The sequence below is a fragment of the Halichoerus grypus genome, chromosome 5 (assembly GCF_964656455.1).
Source record: "Halichoerus grypus chromosome 5, mHalGry1.hap1.1, whole genome shotgun sequence".
NCBI lineage: Eukaryota > Metazoa > Chordata > Mammalia > Carnivora > Phocidae > Halichoerus > Halichoerus grypus.
Genome location: NC_135716.1, coordinates 64,910,180 through 64,925,493, shown reverse-complemented (window position 1 = coordinate 64,925,493; position 15,314 = coordinate 64,910,180). Strand labels below are relative to the sequence as shown.

Below are 15,314 nucleotides of genomic sequence, written 5' to 3'. Positions count from 1 at the left end.
AAGTATTCATTTCCAAGTACCAGGAAGCTACACTCAACTTAAAGGATAAGTAGATGCAATAATTTAAGATTAGCCTGGCTTGGAAGTGCTTGGGGAACCGCTCGTGGTGTTTAATTGAAAGAGTATATGACACTTAGGAGTTCTGGTTAACAAAGGCCAAAACCTAGCTAAAATATGCTCAAAAGAAAAAACATGTGTAAATTTGTGTATGGAGAGGAATTTTATTGGCTAAATCCAAGGAAAAGTGATTGACAAGCTGTGGGAGGGGAAGAGTTGCAAGTGCACCTCTGAAAAAACTGGAACCAGAAGACTGAACTCTACTGGGTCTCTCTCTCCCATCTTTCAGCCACTGCTCCTCTTCTATGGATCAGTTTCAAACTCTCTCATTTCAGGCCAGCCAATAATACCTCAATTTTACATTTTACTGGTTTTACCATCTGTAAGATTGTTCTGTATATAAAAAAATGCTAGGGAAGGACTCTTATTGGTCTGCCTCGGTACCCACTCTTGCTCTCCTCAACTGAGATCAAGTAAGACTGAAGCAGCTGTCAGGAAAGGCATATGTTGCAACAGGAACTTGAGCATTCCCCAGAAAAAGGAGAGCTAATAGTAAAGTGGTCTGCTACAATGATCTATGGCCCAAATTTCCCAAAAGGCATTTGTTAAGCTGGCTTATATAACCCCTAACTCCATATCTTACAGTCCTAAAATTTGAATCATTATGTTGATAAATTCTTAGTTTGTGACTCGGGATCTTGCTAACCAGTGACATCTTAAAATCTCAGAGAGACTGTGGTCCTATTCCTTGCCCACAAAGCCACACAGAAATCCCTATCTTCCAAACTCCACTCACTTGTGGCATTTAGTATGACTTGTTAGAAATCCGTTGGTTGCCTCCATTCCTGGGAACCATAGGTGGATGTATGGTGCAGGGCATCAGTATCTTGAGCACTTGTGTGTGTGGTGGCAGTAGGACAGAGGGGACAGGGAAGGAAGTAGGGAGGGTGTCAGTTTTTCAGGCACGTCTTCCTTCAATTGTGAATAATCAGCTGGGCTGCGGTTTCAAGATAGGGCTCACCTGTAGGACTGGAACACATAGATGAATGGCATACCCCAGGCCTTGAATTGCTTACTCCCTAGGGAAGTTGTGATGGGTAGGCAAGAAAAGTAAGTTAGAGCAGTAATGAGTGTTAAGTGCCACAATTTACTGAACGGCTGCTAGTCAGTATGCACATTAGAGTTTGTTTTGTGGCAGGCAAAATCAGATTCCTTCTCCTCTTATCCTTGTGTGAACCAGGAATTTGGGACTGGGGTCCTTCTGGCCTCCAGGGACACTACTTTCACAGGAGGCTGATTGAGGAAGGGACAGTGAAGCCATGCCATAAAATAAGCCCTTGTCCTTGGCACCTTTAGGCAAGATTTTTGCCCAGGTCTGATTTTTTCAGTACTCTTCAAAGCTTTGCTTTTCTTCCCCCAAGAAGATAAAGGCGCACAAAAATACTTTGGAATTCCTCATATTGTTGCTGTTTATTGAATTCCTTAGGACCACAAACACTCACAGTACCACACTGGGGCCTCAGGGACCTCTAAGGCCATCCTGACCCACCAGTCGACATCTGGGGGCTCTGTTCTTGCTTATGTTGGTTTGGTCATTAGCCTGGTGAGAACAGGGTTGGGAGATCAGCTCCATTTGACCCCATCCACCACTGGGATGTGCCCATCCAGTTCAGCTGCTGCCACCGTTGTCACCAGGGATTCCCTGTGTTGAACATGAGTGTCTCTCTAAAGACATCCTAAGCCATCCTAAAACCAATAGAATCAAAGTAAAATGGAAGATTATTTCCACTGCTAGCTAAATTTGGAAAATATACATAAAAGGAGCTGTTCAAATTCTGGCAAAAAACAATCTACATATGCTGACCTGTGAGGATTCATTTTCAACAATTCTGAATTAGCTGGGTATTTATTTAACATTTCACTTCTATTTAACCATGTGGACAAAGCCATACTCCATTTACATGACTGCTTGTAGCCTTTAACACCCTGACATGAAGCTCTACTTTTGGCTCTCCTAAACCTTTTCTCCTCTCCTTTTGTGGCTGACATAAAAATGTACTTCAGATTGTCATTTACAAAAGGTTAAAGATAAACTGTCTTTCTCTTCAGAGAGTGGGACCCAGTATGCATAACCTTCATGGCTATTTCCCCTCTTTGCTTTTGCAGACTGAGAAAATGGCATGTAACATACCTAACCAAAGACAGCGGACTTTGTCTACATCTGGAGAAGCTCTATATGAAATTCTTGGTCTGCATAAGGGAGCATCAAATGAAGAAATTAAGAAAACCTACAGGTACAGAGAAAGTTCAATGATGACATTCTTGTACTACTAGTGATATTTTGTGATAGGCAAGTGCCCCCAATTAAAGACATAGCTTCTTGCCAAGACCAAGTAATTGGAGTTTTGAACCTCATGTTCCCTGTTCCACAACATAGGCAGTTAGGAATAGACAAGTATGACACTGACTTTCTAAAAGAATGCTCTCATGATTTTGGGCCTTAGGAAAAGGAAGCCTGTGTTCTAGGCCTGCAGTGTCAGAGAAAGAAAGACACAGATCACTGAGAATGACCAGGAGTTTTAATGCCTTCAAGAAGCATGTGAAGAATAAATGACAGAGGTGAAAATTGCCATTTGGATCCAAATAGTTCTGTGAAAATGGTCAAGGAGCTTGATCCAAAGTCACTATCAATCTTTTAGTTTATATTTCAATTAAGGTTCTGGGGACAGAAAGTCTTTGCTGTTTCATTGCTCCCCAGAGTTATTTAGGAGTATGCCTGGGAGCTGCTCAACCTTCTGTGTATAGATACCCTTGGCTGAAAGTTACTAAACTTGATTCTTAAGGCTTCAGGCTTAGACACTGTGCTGGAAATGGGGGTTTGGAATCAAAGTAATTGCATTGCAAGCTTACTCTAACTATAAAGATGCTTCCCAAAATGAGAAAAAAAGTGATATCTAACTACCTTGTAAGCTTTAAAATCCACTTTACAAATATGACTTTTAATTGCCTCAATTAATTTTGTAAGCTAAAATTTCAGGCCATATCCTAATTAAGGCACTAATTATGCTGAGTTGTTTGCAAGTTTAATAATTACAACCTAAAATCTTTTCATGTAATCAGTGTCTTGCTATTAATTTTGTTTTAATGTCATACAAATATCATTTTTTCCAGCTGATTAGGGTGCTAGTATGCTGCCAAAAGCATCTACTTCTATCTAAATTACACATTTGTATTCTGCAAGTTATTCAAAATATATGAGCAGGCTGAAAATCCACTGAGAACATTATTCTTATATTCAGAGATCTGGATCAAAGTAGTCACAATATAGTGAAATTAAAAGTCAGTGAAATTTAATAAAATTACAAATTGTTGAATCCATACTCTACTTGACCAATGTTGTAATCCTTGGTTGTGCTCTTGAAAGCAAGGCTGAATTAGATTTCTTCTTTTATATTTTATTTTTATTTTTGAACGGCTAATATAGTCACCTGATTAAAATGAGAACATGCAAACACATATACAAAAAAAAGTTTCCCTCCTACCTCATATTCCCCAGTGTCCCTCCTCAGGGAAGACAATTTTTTGTGTACCTTCCAGAGAGATTTTAGGCCTATATAAGCTTATATAGAGACCTTCTGATCTGAGCAAAATGGTGTAGACTTGTTTTTCTCTGCCCCTTCCTGTCAAGCATGACTAAAAGCCTTGGAAATAACACAAGAGACAACTAAAGAAGAACCCTAAAAGGTAGAAAGAGGAAGATGAATTAGTTAGGGACCAGGGGACCAAGGGAACAACACAGTGGCAGGGCATGTTATGATTCTCCATCCAAGAGAATGTAACCCAGGCCCAGCCTGTCCTGACGCCCAGTCTAGCAAGAGAAGGCAGCCAGATAGCCTTATTCTTCCTCCGAACTGAGCAAGAGTCCTGCCAACAGCTCTAGACAAGCCCAGAAGAATAGCAAGAAGAACCAACTGAATGTTCCCCTAACAGTAACCTACCAGAGAACTTTCCCACCAGTCTGAGACTCCTCTCTCCCACCCAGACTCCACCTGACAGGGGAAATTAGCAAGTGGGATTCTTCCACAACAAGCACCCAGCCCCAAAATTGCTTTTTGTCTCTGTAGCCTGGAGATTTCCTTCCTCCACATAATGGCACCAAGCCACTCAACCTGGGAAGCTCCTTCTACTTTCTCAGCTAGTACCAACAAGTACCAGTGGGGCCTCAGAAAAGGAGACAAAGAAGACAAACACAGTACCATCAAGGCTCTGAAAATTAGACTGTCATTGGAGCCACAGCCCACAAAAGGAGCCTATGACCAATATGCTAAATCTAAACAGAGTAAATTGCTATAAAAATAAAAAATTTAAGTAGGACCCAGAGTCTCCTAATAGCCAAAATGCCCAGATACAATTAAAATCACTTATCATACAAAAAAACAACAAGCAAGAAAACTGCAACTTGAATGAGAAAAGATAATCCTTTGAGTCTCACACTGAGATGAACCAGGTACTAGAATTATCTGACAAGTAACTATCATAAGAAAAATTCAACAAACAAATTCTTTTGAAACAAGTGAAAAAAATAGAAAATTTCAGCAGAGAAATAGGAATTACAAAACAGAACCAATAGAAATTATAGGACTGAAAAATAACAGAAATAATAAAAATACCTTGAAGAGCTCAATAGTAGAGTGCAACTGACAGGATAGAATCAGTGAAGTTGAGGACAGATCCATAGAATTAACCCAATCTGAACAAAAGAGAGAAAATAAACTGAAAACGAACAAACAGAGCCTCAGGAACCTATAAGACCATAGCAAAAGAGTAGAACTGGTGTCCTAGAAGGGGAGAAAGAGAGTGGGCCTGAAAGAGTATTCAAAGAAATAATGACTGTAAATTTCCCAAATATAACAAAACATATAAATTCACAGATCAAGCAGCTAAGTGAATTCCAAAAAGGATAAATCCAAAGAAATCCATGCCCAGACACATCATAATTATATTTCTGAAAACTAAAGACAAAGAAAATATCTTGAAAGCAGCCAGAGAGAAACAAGACATTACCTACAGAGGGATACCAATTCAAAAGACAACAGATTTCTCATCTGAAACAACAGAGGCCAGAAGTAGCACACCATTTTTCAAGAAAGAAAAGAAAGAAAATTACTGTCAACTGCAAATTCTATATCTGTGGAAACTATACCTAGGGAATTAAGGGAAAATAAAAAAATTCCCACATGAAGGAAAACTAAAAGATTTTGTCACTTAGCCAGATTTACTCTTAAAGAATGGCTAAAGAACATATTACAAAAGAAATAATAAAGGAAGGAATCTTGCATCATTAAGGAAGGAAGAAAGAACAATGGAAAATGCAGAAATATGGGTAAATACAATATACTATCATCTTCATGAATTTTCTGAATTATATATGACAATTGGCACAAAAATTCTAACACCATCTGATACTCAAAACAATGATATTTAAAAGTGGGGAGGACAAGAAAACCTAAATGAAAAGTTTCTGTACTTAGATTGGTAAAACACTGATATCAGTAGACTGTGATAAATTATATATACATACTCAACCATTAAGAAAACTATACAAACTAATATACTCCAAAACACTACAATAAGGCTCTTCACCCCTGGGAGATTTCTGGGAGGCCCTACCCACCAAACTTCCAAGCATGCCATGAATAGCCCAAACTCCTAGCCCTCACTGTGATGGCTCAAAGATGGCATCCCTATCATAGCCCTACAACAAAGCTACCTGACTTTGTGTTCTCCTTGGTAACTTGAATGAGGCAAATAAATAAATAAATAAATAAATAAATGCACTTTAGGTGTGTCATTAGACCCTTCTTTTCTTGATACTGACTGGCACATAAAAATCCTTCACTCCAAACACAGTAGATTGTTGATCTATACCTCATACTGCTGTCTACTTATAATGAAGCCAGGAAGGCTGATCAGAGCATGTAGCATGTAGTATGTCTAGAGTCTCTTAGAATCCTAATGGCTTTATAACAACAAGTCTAGTTCATTATTCAACAAATATTTATTGAGTACTGTTTTAGGCACTGAGAAAATTGCATTGAACAAAAGAGATGAAATCCCTATATTCCTGAAGCCTATATTCTGGGCTGGGGGAGCAGGTAGGCTTAATAATAAATAAAATATATAGTCTATCAGATATTGGTAAGTGCTGTGGAGAAAAGCAAAGCAGGTAGGAGTTTGGGGAGTTCTAGGAGTTATATATTCTCTTTAAGGTGTTCCATGTTGATTTTAACACTAAAATCCCTCAGTTGCAGTGAATTTTAAGTATAAAGTAGCAGCAGTTAAGAGTAGAGGGTATGAAGTCAGAAAGACCTGGATTCAAACCTCTTCTCTTAGCCTCATTTTCTTCATAAGTAAAATGCAGTAAAATGCAGAAAACAGTACCGACTTCAGAGGGTTGCTAAGGATTAAAAGAAATGATACATGTAAAGTGTTTAGCCAAGTTCTGGCACACAGTTACTGGGTACCACAAAGAATACATAAGGCAGCAGAGAAAGAGGCCTATGGAAGCATTTTTCAAAGTTTGCTGGGGCATAGGTGTAAGAAGACTCTCCAAGAAATGTGTGTGTATGCATGCATGCACACGTATGTGTGAGAGTGAGTGTGTATGTGTATGTGTGATTGTGTGTATAGATTCTGTGACATTTAAATTCTGTTGAATACATTTAAAATAGTGTTACAACTGTTTTATTTTAACATGCCAATGTCTATAATATGCTGAAAATTACACCCTTTGCATCTGTTTTATCTTACAAAAAAATTTAGATACCAAGTTAAAAATGTTGACAGGACCATTTCTCAAATTTATTTTAAGGAACATATAAGCAAAAAATTAGAATCTAATTGATAGAAGGAGGGAGGGCAGGAAAGAGAGAGAGAGAAGGAAACCTAAACATCATACCCAAAATGATTACAAGGAGCCATTTAGGTTGATTTGGGAGAGAAGGCCTATGGGGGCCTTCCCTGCAGCCCTTTATATGTTCCATAACTCACTGTGCTGTTCAATCAGAGCATGAAATCCTCACAGGTTGTAATTCACTCTTCTTTTCTGCCTTTCCCATTCCATCAAGTCCCTTGGGGCAGGCATTATGTTTTGTCTTCCATTGCACTTCCATTAGTCCTAGCTAATATTTACCAAATTCAAAAATGAATTGCTCAACAAATAGATTTTGCCTGTGGGTATATGTCTGTTTCTCCATACTTATATTCTCAGCTTCTTCAGGACCTTTTCTCAAATGTTTTGTCACTTAGCTGAACAGGAAGTCATTCACTGACCCAGTGAAGAAAGGGACAGCTCAGCAAGGAAAGACCATAGTTTCAGATTGGGACACAGTACATTTTTTTAGGGCTGTGAGACCTTCAAGTAAAACGTAGTCAGGGGATAAGGAAAGGAAAACTCTGAGAAAATAGAGCCAGTTATGTAATATAGAAAATGTGTCTTGAGTATTCAAAATCTCATATGCAACTTAAATGTTAGTTTTTATTTACACTGATGTGTACATTTTTTAATTTAGATAGAAACAAAATTAAGATGCCAAAAAGGGAAGCCAACTGGTCTTCCTAGCATTTTGGGTACAAGAGCCTAACAAAATGCTGGCCTACTAGATGACAAATGAGACAAATATCTAGCCCTTCCTTAGCTCCTCAGAAAACCACAAAATCAGAGTGAACTAGTTTTGTACATTAGCATCTGGGTTTCTGTGCCTCATGAATGAGCTTGTTGATGAGGTACCAAATATCCTTTCACAGGGTATCAGGGACTTGATTTTTCTACTTCATTCAATTTCACATGGAACTTTCTGGAAATCATCCTCCTCTGAAGAGGTGAGTTTGCTCAGAGTAGACCAACATGAGGCAAATGCTATTTTCACAAGAAGCAGGAAAGAGTGTTATTTCCATAGTGATCTGTGGCAACCCCAATCTGTGGTGCTTTTACCCATCTTTATTAGCAATTATAGGTCATAACAGAGGCTGCTTATGAATAAAGTGTAAATGTCAGGGGAATGCATAGCTAATAGAAGAATTGTAAATATTTACAAGGCAAAGTGATGATTCAAGCTCACAAGATAAATTGAAATTAATCTCTATCAGTACTAATTTGTTTCCTGAATTCTAAAACCTTCCACTAAAAAGAAGATTATATGAGGCTATGTCAGAGTTATCTTTCAGGTCAGCGGCATAACCTCCCTTGTTCCATAGCAAATCTACTTGGGCCTCTTAGTTCTTCACACACCTTCATTTTTTTTCCTGGGCACTAGAATCAGTATGATCAATGAATTTTTTCCCACTCACTCATTCACTCAATGTCTATTTAGTTTTGGATACTTATTTATATTATACTGTGAGAAATGAATATACATATCTATCTATGTATCTATATCTATCTATATACATGTAATTTGTACCACTTAAAGGGCTCACCTTATAAAGAGTTAGATTTAGTAAGGTTGAAAGATACATACAGAAAGACAAGCAAAATAAGGGAGACTGTGGTGAGTGGAATAGATTGACTTGATTCTTGTCCTAGAAACTATGCTAGTTTCTATTAAGAAATTAGTTCTGACATATCTTTGGGAATCTAGAAGCTACTCACCTTCCCACAGCTGTACACACTCAGGAAAGACCTGAGAAAGCCCTAAGTTCTCAATTCTGGCTGACCTTGTAGATCTGTACAAGCAGGAAGTAAAGGCTAAGGCAGAGTTGTAAACTGTCTGGCCCAGCATTGAAGATGTGTCCTAACATACATACAAAGCCCACCAGTGAAGGCTGGGAGATTCTTGGTTCTAGGTGTATAAGAAAATCTCTGTCTAATCCTTAGTTGGTAAGCTAATGGAACAGAAACTTCAGTGGCCACACATGACTAAGAATACAGATGTTACAAAATTAGATCAGAAAAGTCACTGAATAAACAATTACAATAAGCAACAATTAAAAATCATGGGGACAGGGGAGAGTCTAATTTGCAGAGCTGCCAAATTATAATATTCAAAATGTCCAGTTTTCAAAAAAATATATGAGGCATGCAAAGAAACAAGAAAGTAAGGTCTATATTGGGGGAAGGAGGGATCTATAGAAACTGCCTTTGAGAATGCTCCAAATTTGGACATGCCAGACAAAGACTTTAAATAAGCTAAATATGTTTAAAGGCTAAAAGAAACCATGTCTAAAGAACTGAAGGGAAGGTTGAGAATGATACCTCACTAAATACAGAATATCAATTAAAAAATGAATTTATATAAAGGAACCAAAATAGAAATTCTGGAGTTGAAAAGTATAGTAACTGAAATGAAGAATTTACTGGAGGAATTCAATAGGTAATTTGAACAGGCAGAAGAAAGAATCAGTGAAATTGAAGATAGGTCGATTAAGATTATACAGTCTGAGTAACATAAAGATAAAAGAATGAAGAAAAATGAACAGATCCCAAGAGACCTGAGTATAGCATCATGCATTCATATATATATATATATATATATATATATATATATATATATACACACACACACACACATATATATAATGAGTGGAAAGAGAGAAAGGGGCAGAAAGAATATCTGATTAAATAATGGCTGAAAACTTTCCAATTTAATGAAAAATATTAATCTATACATCCAAGAAGTTCCATGAACTCCAAGTAGAATAAACTCATGAAAATCTTCACTGAGATATGTCATAACCAACCATTCAAAGTCAGAGTATATTTCAAGTAGCAAGAGAGAAGTGACTCATCATGTATAAGGGATCCTCAATAAGATCAACAACTGATTTCTCATTAGAAACCATGAGGCCAGGAGGCAATGGGATGATATAGTCAAAGCATTGAAAGAAAAAATATGTCAACCAAAAATTCTATATGTAGCAAAATTATCCATCTAAAATGAAGGAGATATTCATTTATTTCTAGATAAATGAATAACTGAGTCATTGGCAGACCTTTCCTATACGAAATGCCAAAAGGAATCCTTCAGAGTGAAATGAACATTAGACCATAATTTCAATCTACATGAAAAATTACAGAACACCAGTAAAAGCAACTTCACAGGTAAATAAGTTTGTAGATCCTCTTTTTTCTATCTGATTTAAAAGACAACTGCATTAAGCAATAATTATATATCTATGTTGAATGACCCAGAATGTATAAGGATGTAATTTGCAGCAATAGCTGGAAGTAAAGGCTAAGGCAGAGTTGTAAACTCTGGGGAGGTGGAACTATAACAGAAGTTTTTGTATACTTTTGACAGCATATTATTATGAACTAGATATTCAAAGATGTTAATTGTAATGCCAAGGGTAACCACATACACACAAAAAGCCTTAAAAATATATAAAAGAAATGATATAGGAATTATATCATTCCTAGTAATGGAGAGAAGCCAGTAATAGTAATAGGAGAATTGAACAAAAAAGATATAAGAATACAAATAGAAGGGTGCCTGGGTGGCTCAGTCGATTAAGTGTTCAACTCTTGATTTTGGCTCAGGTCTTGATCTCAGGGTCATAAGTTAAAGCCCTGCATTGGGATCCACGCTGGTCATGGAGTTTACTTAAAAAAAAAAAAAAAAAAAAAGATACAAATAGAAAAATGGCAAAAGTCCTTCCTTATCAGGAATTACTTTAAATATAAATGGATTAAACTCTCAAACTAAAAGACAGAGATTGGCAAGTGGATTTTTATAAAATGATCCAACTGTATGCTGTCTCTAGAAACACTCACCTTAGATTCAAAGACAAATAGGATGACAGTGAAAGTACGGATGAAAATATTATATGGAAGTAGTAATCCAAAGAGAGCTGGAGTGTCTATACTAGTATCAGACAAAATAAACTTTAAGATAAAGTTATCAGAAACAAAAAAGGACATTTTTTTTTTAAAGTCAATCCTTTAAGAATATGTAGCAATTAGAAACAAATATGTGCCTAACAACAAACAGAACCCCAAAATACATGCAGAAAAAACTGAAGAATTGAAGGGAAGGATGGTTCAACAGTAGTAATTGGAGACTTCAATACCTCACTTTCAATAGTGAACAGAACAACTAGACAGAAAATCAGCAAGGAAACAGAAGACTTGTACAATGCCATATACCAGTTAGAACTACTGTACATCTATAGAACACTCTACCCAATAACACAAGTGCATATGGAACATTCTCCATGTTAAGCCATATGTTTGGCCACAAAACAAGTATCAATAAATTCAGAAACATTTAAGTCAAACGAAGTGTGTTCTCTGGCTACAATGGAATGAAATTTGAAATCAATAACAGAAGGATATTTGGAAAATTCAGAAACATGTAGAAATTAAACAACACACTCCTAAATAACTAACGCATCAAAGAAGAAATCACAAGGGAAATTGGAAAATACTTTGAGATCAATGAAAGCAAAAACACACCATACAAAAACTATGGGATGCAGTGAAAGTAATTCTCAGAAGGGAACTTAGAATAGCAAATGCCTACATTAAAAAGGAAGAAAGATCTCAAATAACCTAATCTTCCACTTTAAGAAACTAGGAAAAGAATCACAAACTAGACAAAAAGCATGAGGGAAAAAAGAATAGTGAAGATTAGAGTGAAAATAAATGAAATAGAGAATAAAAGAATGAGAAAATCCACACAACCAAAAGCTTGTTATTTGAAAACACTAACAAGACTGACAATTTTTTACCTAAACTGACCAAAAGAAAGAGGAAACTCAAATTACTAAAATAAGGAATAAAAGCACAGGGACATTACAACTGACCTTACAAGAAAAAAAATTATAAAAGAATACTATGAACAATTGCTTACCAATAAAATTAGACAACCTACCAACTTGCATTCCCACCAACACTGTAAGAGGGTTCCCCTTTCTCCACAACCTCTCTAACATTTCTTGTTTCTTGCCTTGTCAATTTTTGCCATTCTAACTGGTGTAAGGTGGTATCTCAACGTGGTTTTGATTTGAATTTCCCTGATGGCTAATGATGATGAATATTTTTTCATGTGTCTGTTAGCCATTTGTATGTCTTCTTTTGAGAAGTGTCTGTTCATGTCTTCTGCCCATTTATTGACTTGATTATTTGTTTTTTGGGTGTTGAGTTTGAAGGGGGGGAAATCAGAGGGGGAGATGAACCATGAGAGACTATGGACTCCGAGAAACAAACTGAGGGTTTTAGAGAGGAGGGGGCTGGGGGGCTGGGTTAGCCCGGTGATGGGTATTAAGGAAGGCATGTATTGCATGGAGCACTGGGTGTTATATGCAAACAATGAATCACGGAACACTACATCAAAAACTAACGGCGTACTGTATGGTGACTAATATAACACAATAAAAGAAAAGAAAAGAAAAGAAATAAAATAAAATAAAATAAAATGGACAACCTAGATAAAATGAACAAATTCTTACAAACACACAAACTAACAAATTCACTCAAGAAGAAATAGAAAATCTAAATAGATCTATAAAATGTGAAGATTGAGTCCATAATCAAAAAAATATATCCAACAATGAAAAGTCCCTATCCAGGTGGCTTCACTGGTGAATTCTACCAAGGAGAAGGAGAAGGAGGAAAAATAACAATAATGTTTTCTCAAGTTCTTCCAAAAAAGTAGGAGAGAGGACATATCCTAACTTCTTCTATAAAGCCAGGGTTACCCTGATATTAAAGTTAAAGACATCACCAGATAAGTACAGGATAATCAATCTTATGAATATAGATGCAGAAATCCTCAACAAAATAGTAGCAAACTGAATTCAACAACATATTAAAAAGATGATACACCATGACAAGTATCATTTATTCTAAGAATATAAAGTTGGGTCAATATATGCAAATCAATGTATTTTACCGTATTAATAGAATAGAGAATACGGCACCTGGGGGGCTCCGTTAAGCATCTGACTCCTGATTTCAACTCAGGTCATGATCTCAAGGTCCTGGAATTCAGCCCCACATTGGGCTACATGATCAGTGGGGATTCTGCTGGAGACTCTCTCTCTCCCTCTCCCTCTGGCCCTCCCCCTGCTCACTCCCTCTCTCCTTAAATTAAATAAATAAATCTTAAAAAAAAAAGGCTAGAGAAAAAAATGGCATATTCATCTTGATAGATGCAGAAAAGGCTTTTGACAAAACCCAGTACCCCTTCATGATAAAAATACTCAACAAACTAGCAATAGAAGGGAATTTTCTCAACTTGATAAGGGGCATCTATAAAAAACCCACAGCTATCATCATATTTAAGAGTTAAAGATTGGAAACTTTCCCCCTAAGATCTGAACCAAGGTAGGAATGTCTTCTCTCACTACTTCCTTCAATGGTGTATTGGAATTTATACTAAGGCAATTCAGCAAGAATAAGAAATAAAAGGAGTCCAGATAGGAAAGAAAGAAAACTAACTCTATTTACAGATGACATGATCTTATACATAGAAAAATATACTGAATACATACCAGTGTGCACATACACACACAACTAGAGCTAACAAATGAGTTGAGCAAAGTTTTAGGACTTAAGTTCAATATACAAAAATCTATATGCTAGCACAATCCAAAAATAAGATTAAGAAAAGAATTCTATTCACAATAACGTCTAAAAGAATAAAATACTTAGGCAAAAATTTAACCAAGGAAGTAAAAGACTTACACTGAAAACTACAAAACATTGTTGAAAGAAATTAAAGGCCTAAATACATGGAAAGACATCCCATGTTCACAGATTGTAAGACTAAATATTATTAAGATGAATCTACATATTTGATGCAATCTTATCAAAATTCCAACTACCTTTTTTTGCAGGATTGGATAAACTGATCCTAAAATTCACATGGAAATGAAATGCAAAGAACCTAGAATAACAAAACAGAATCTTGAAAAAGATGAAGTTGCAGGACTCAACACTTCCTGATTTCAAAACTTATTACAAAATTTTAGTAATAAAAACAGTGTGGTACTGGCATAAAGACAGATACAAAAATCAATGGAATAGAATTAAAAGTTCAGAAATTAACCCATACATCTATAGACAAGTGAATCTCAATAAGGATGCCAAAACTATTCCATGAGAGAAAGAAAAATCGTTTCAACAAATAGTGCTGGAATAACTGGATATCCACATGGAAAAGAATGAATTTGGTCTTCTACCTCACACCTTATACAAAACTTAATCAAAATGCATCAAAGACCTAAAACTACAAAAATCAGAAGGAAACATTGGTACAAATCTTTAAGACCTTAGATTAAGCAACTGTTTTTTAAAATACGATACAAAAGAGGAAACAGATAAACTGGACTTCATCAAAATTAATAACTGTTGTGCACCAAAGGACTCTATTAGGAAAATAAAAAGACAGCTCACAGAACTGTAGAAAATATTCAAATCAGACATCTAATATGTGTTTAATATCCAGAATATATAAAGAATACTTACAACTCAACAATAAAAAGACAACTCAATTTAAAAATGGGCAAAGTGCTGTATGGTGACTAACATAACATAATAAAATAAAATTATAAAAAATAAAGTTTAAAAAAATAAAAAATAAAGTTTTAAGAGTATAGGTCTTTCAAAAAAAAAATGGGCAAAGTGTTTGAATAGACAGTTTTCCAAAGAAGATATACAAGTTGCCAATAATCACTTGATTAAAATCAACATTACTCATCAGGAAAATGCACATCAAAACCCCAATAAGACACCACTTCACTTTTAGTAGGTTGGCTACCATTAAAAAAATGTTGGGAAGGATATAGAGAAATTAGACCACTCATACATTTCTGGTAGGAATGTAAAATGCTACATCCACTGTGAAAAATAGTCTAGTAATTTCTCAAAAAGTTAAATATAGAGTTATCATATCACCCAACAATTGTGTGCCTAAGTATATTCCCAAGAGAACTGAAAACATTCACACAAAACCTTGTACATGAACATTCATAATAGCATTATTCATAATAGCCAAAAATGAAAACAACCTAAATGTCCATTAACTGATGGATGGATAAACAAAATGTGGTACATCCATATAATAGAATATTATTCAGTCATATAAAGAAACAATTTGTAACTTATGACAAAAGAAGCAAGAATATACAATGGGGAAAGGACAGTCTCTTCAATAAATGGTGAATGGTGCTGGGGAAACTACACAGCTACATGCGAAAGAATGAAACTTGACCACTACCTTACACCATATACAAAAATTACCTCAAATTGGATTAAA

The 15,314-nt window shown here is 35.9% G+C and overlaps 1 protein-coding gene across 1 annotated transcript in view; it reads left to right on the top strand.

Annotated features, from left to right (window-relative positions):
* Nucleotides 1-2,232: 2,232 nt before the first annotated feature.
* DNAJC5B (DnaJ heat shock protein family (Hsp40) member C5 beta) overlaps nt 2,233-15,314 on the top strand; it is a 57,364-nt gene continuing 44,282 nt past the window's right edge. The window contains exon 1 of the mRNA XM_036123509.2: nt 2,233-2,351. Coding sequence (XP_035979402.1) covers nt 2,233-2,351 — 119 coding nt within the window. The remainder of the gene's footprint in view (nt 2,352-15,314) is intronic.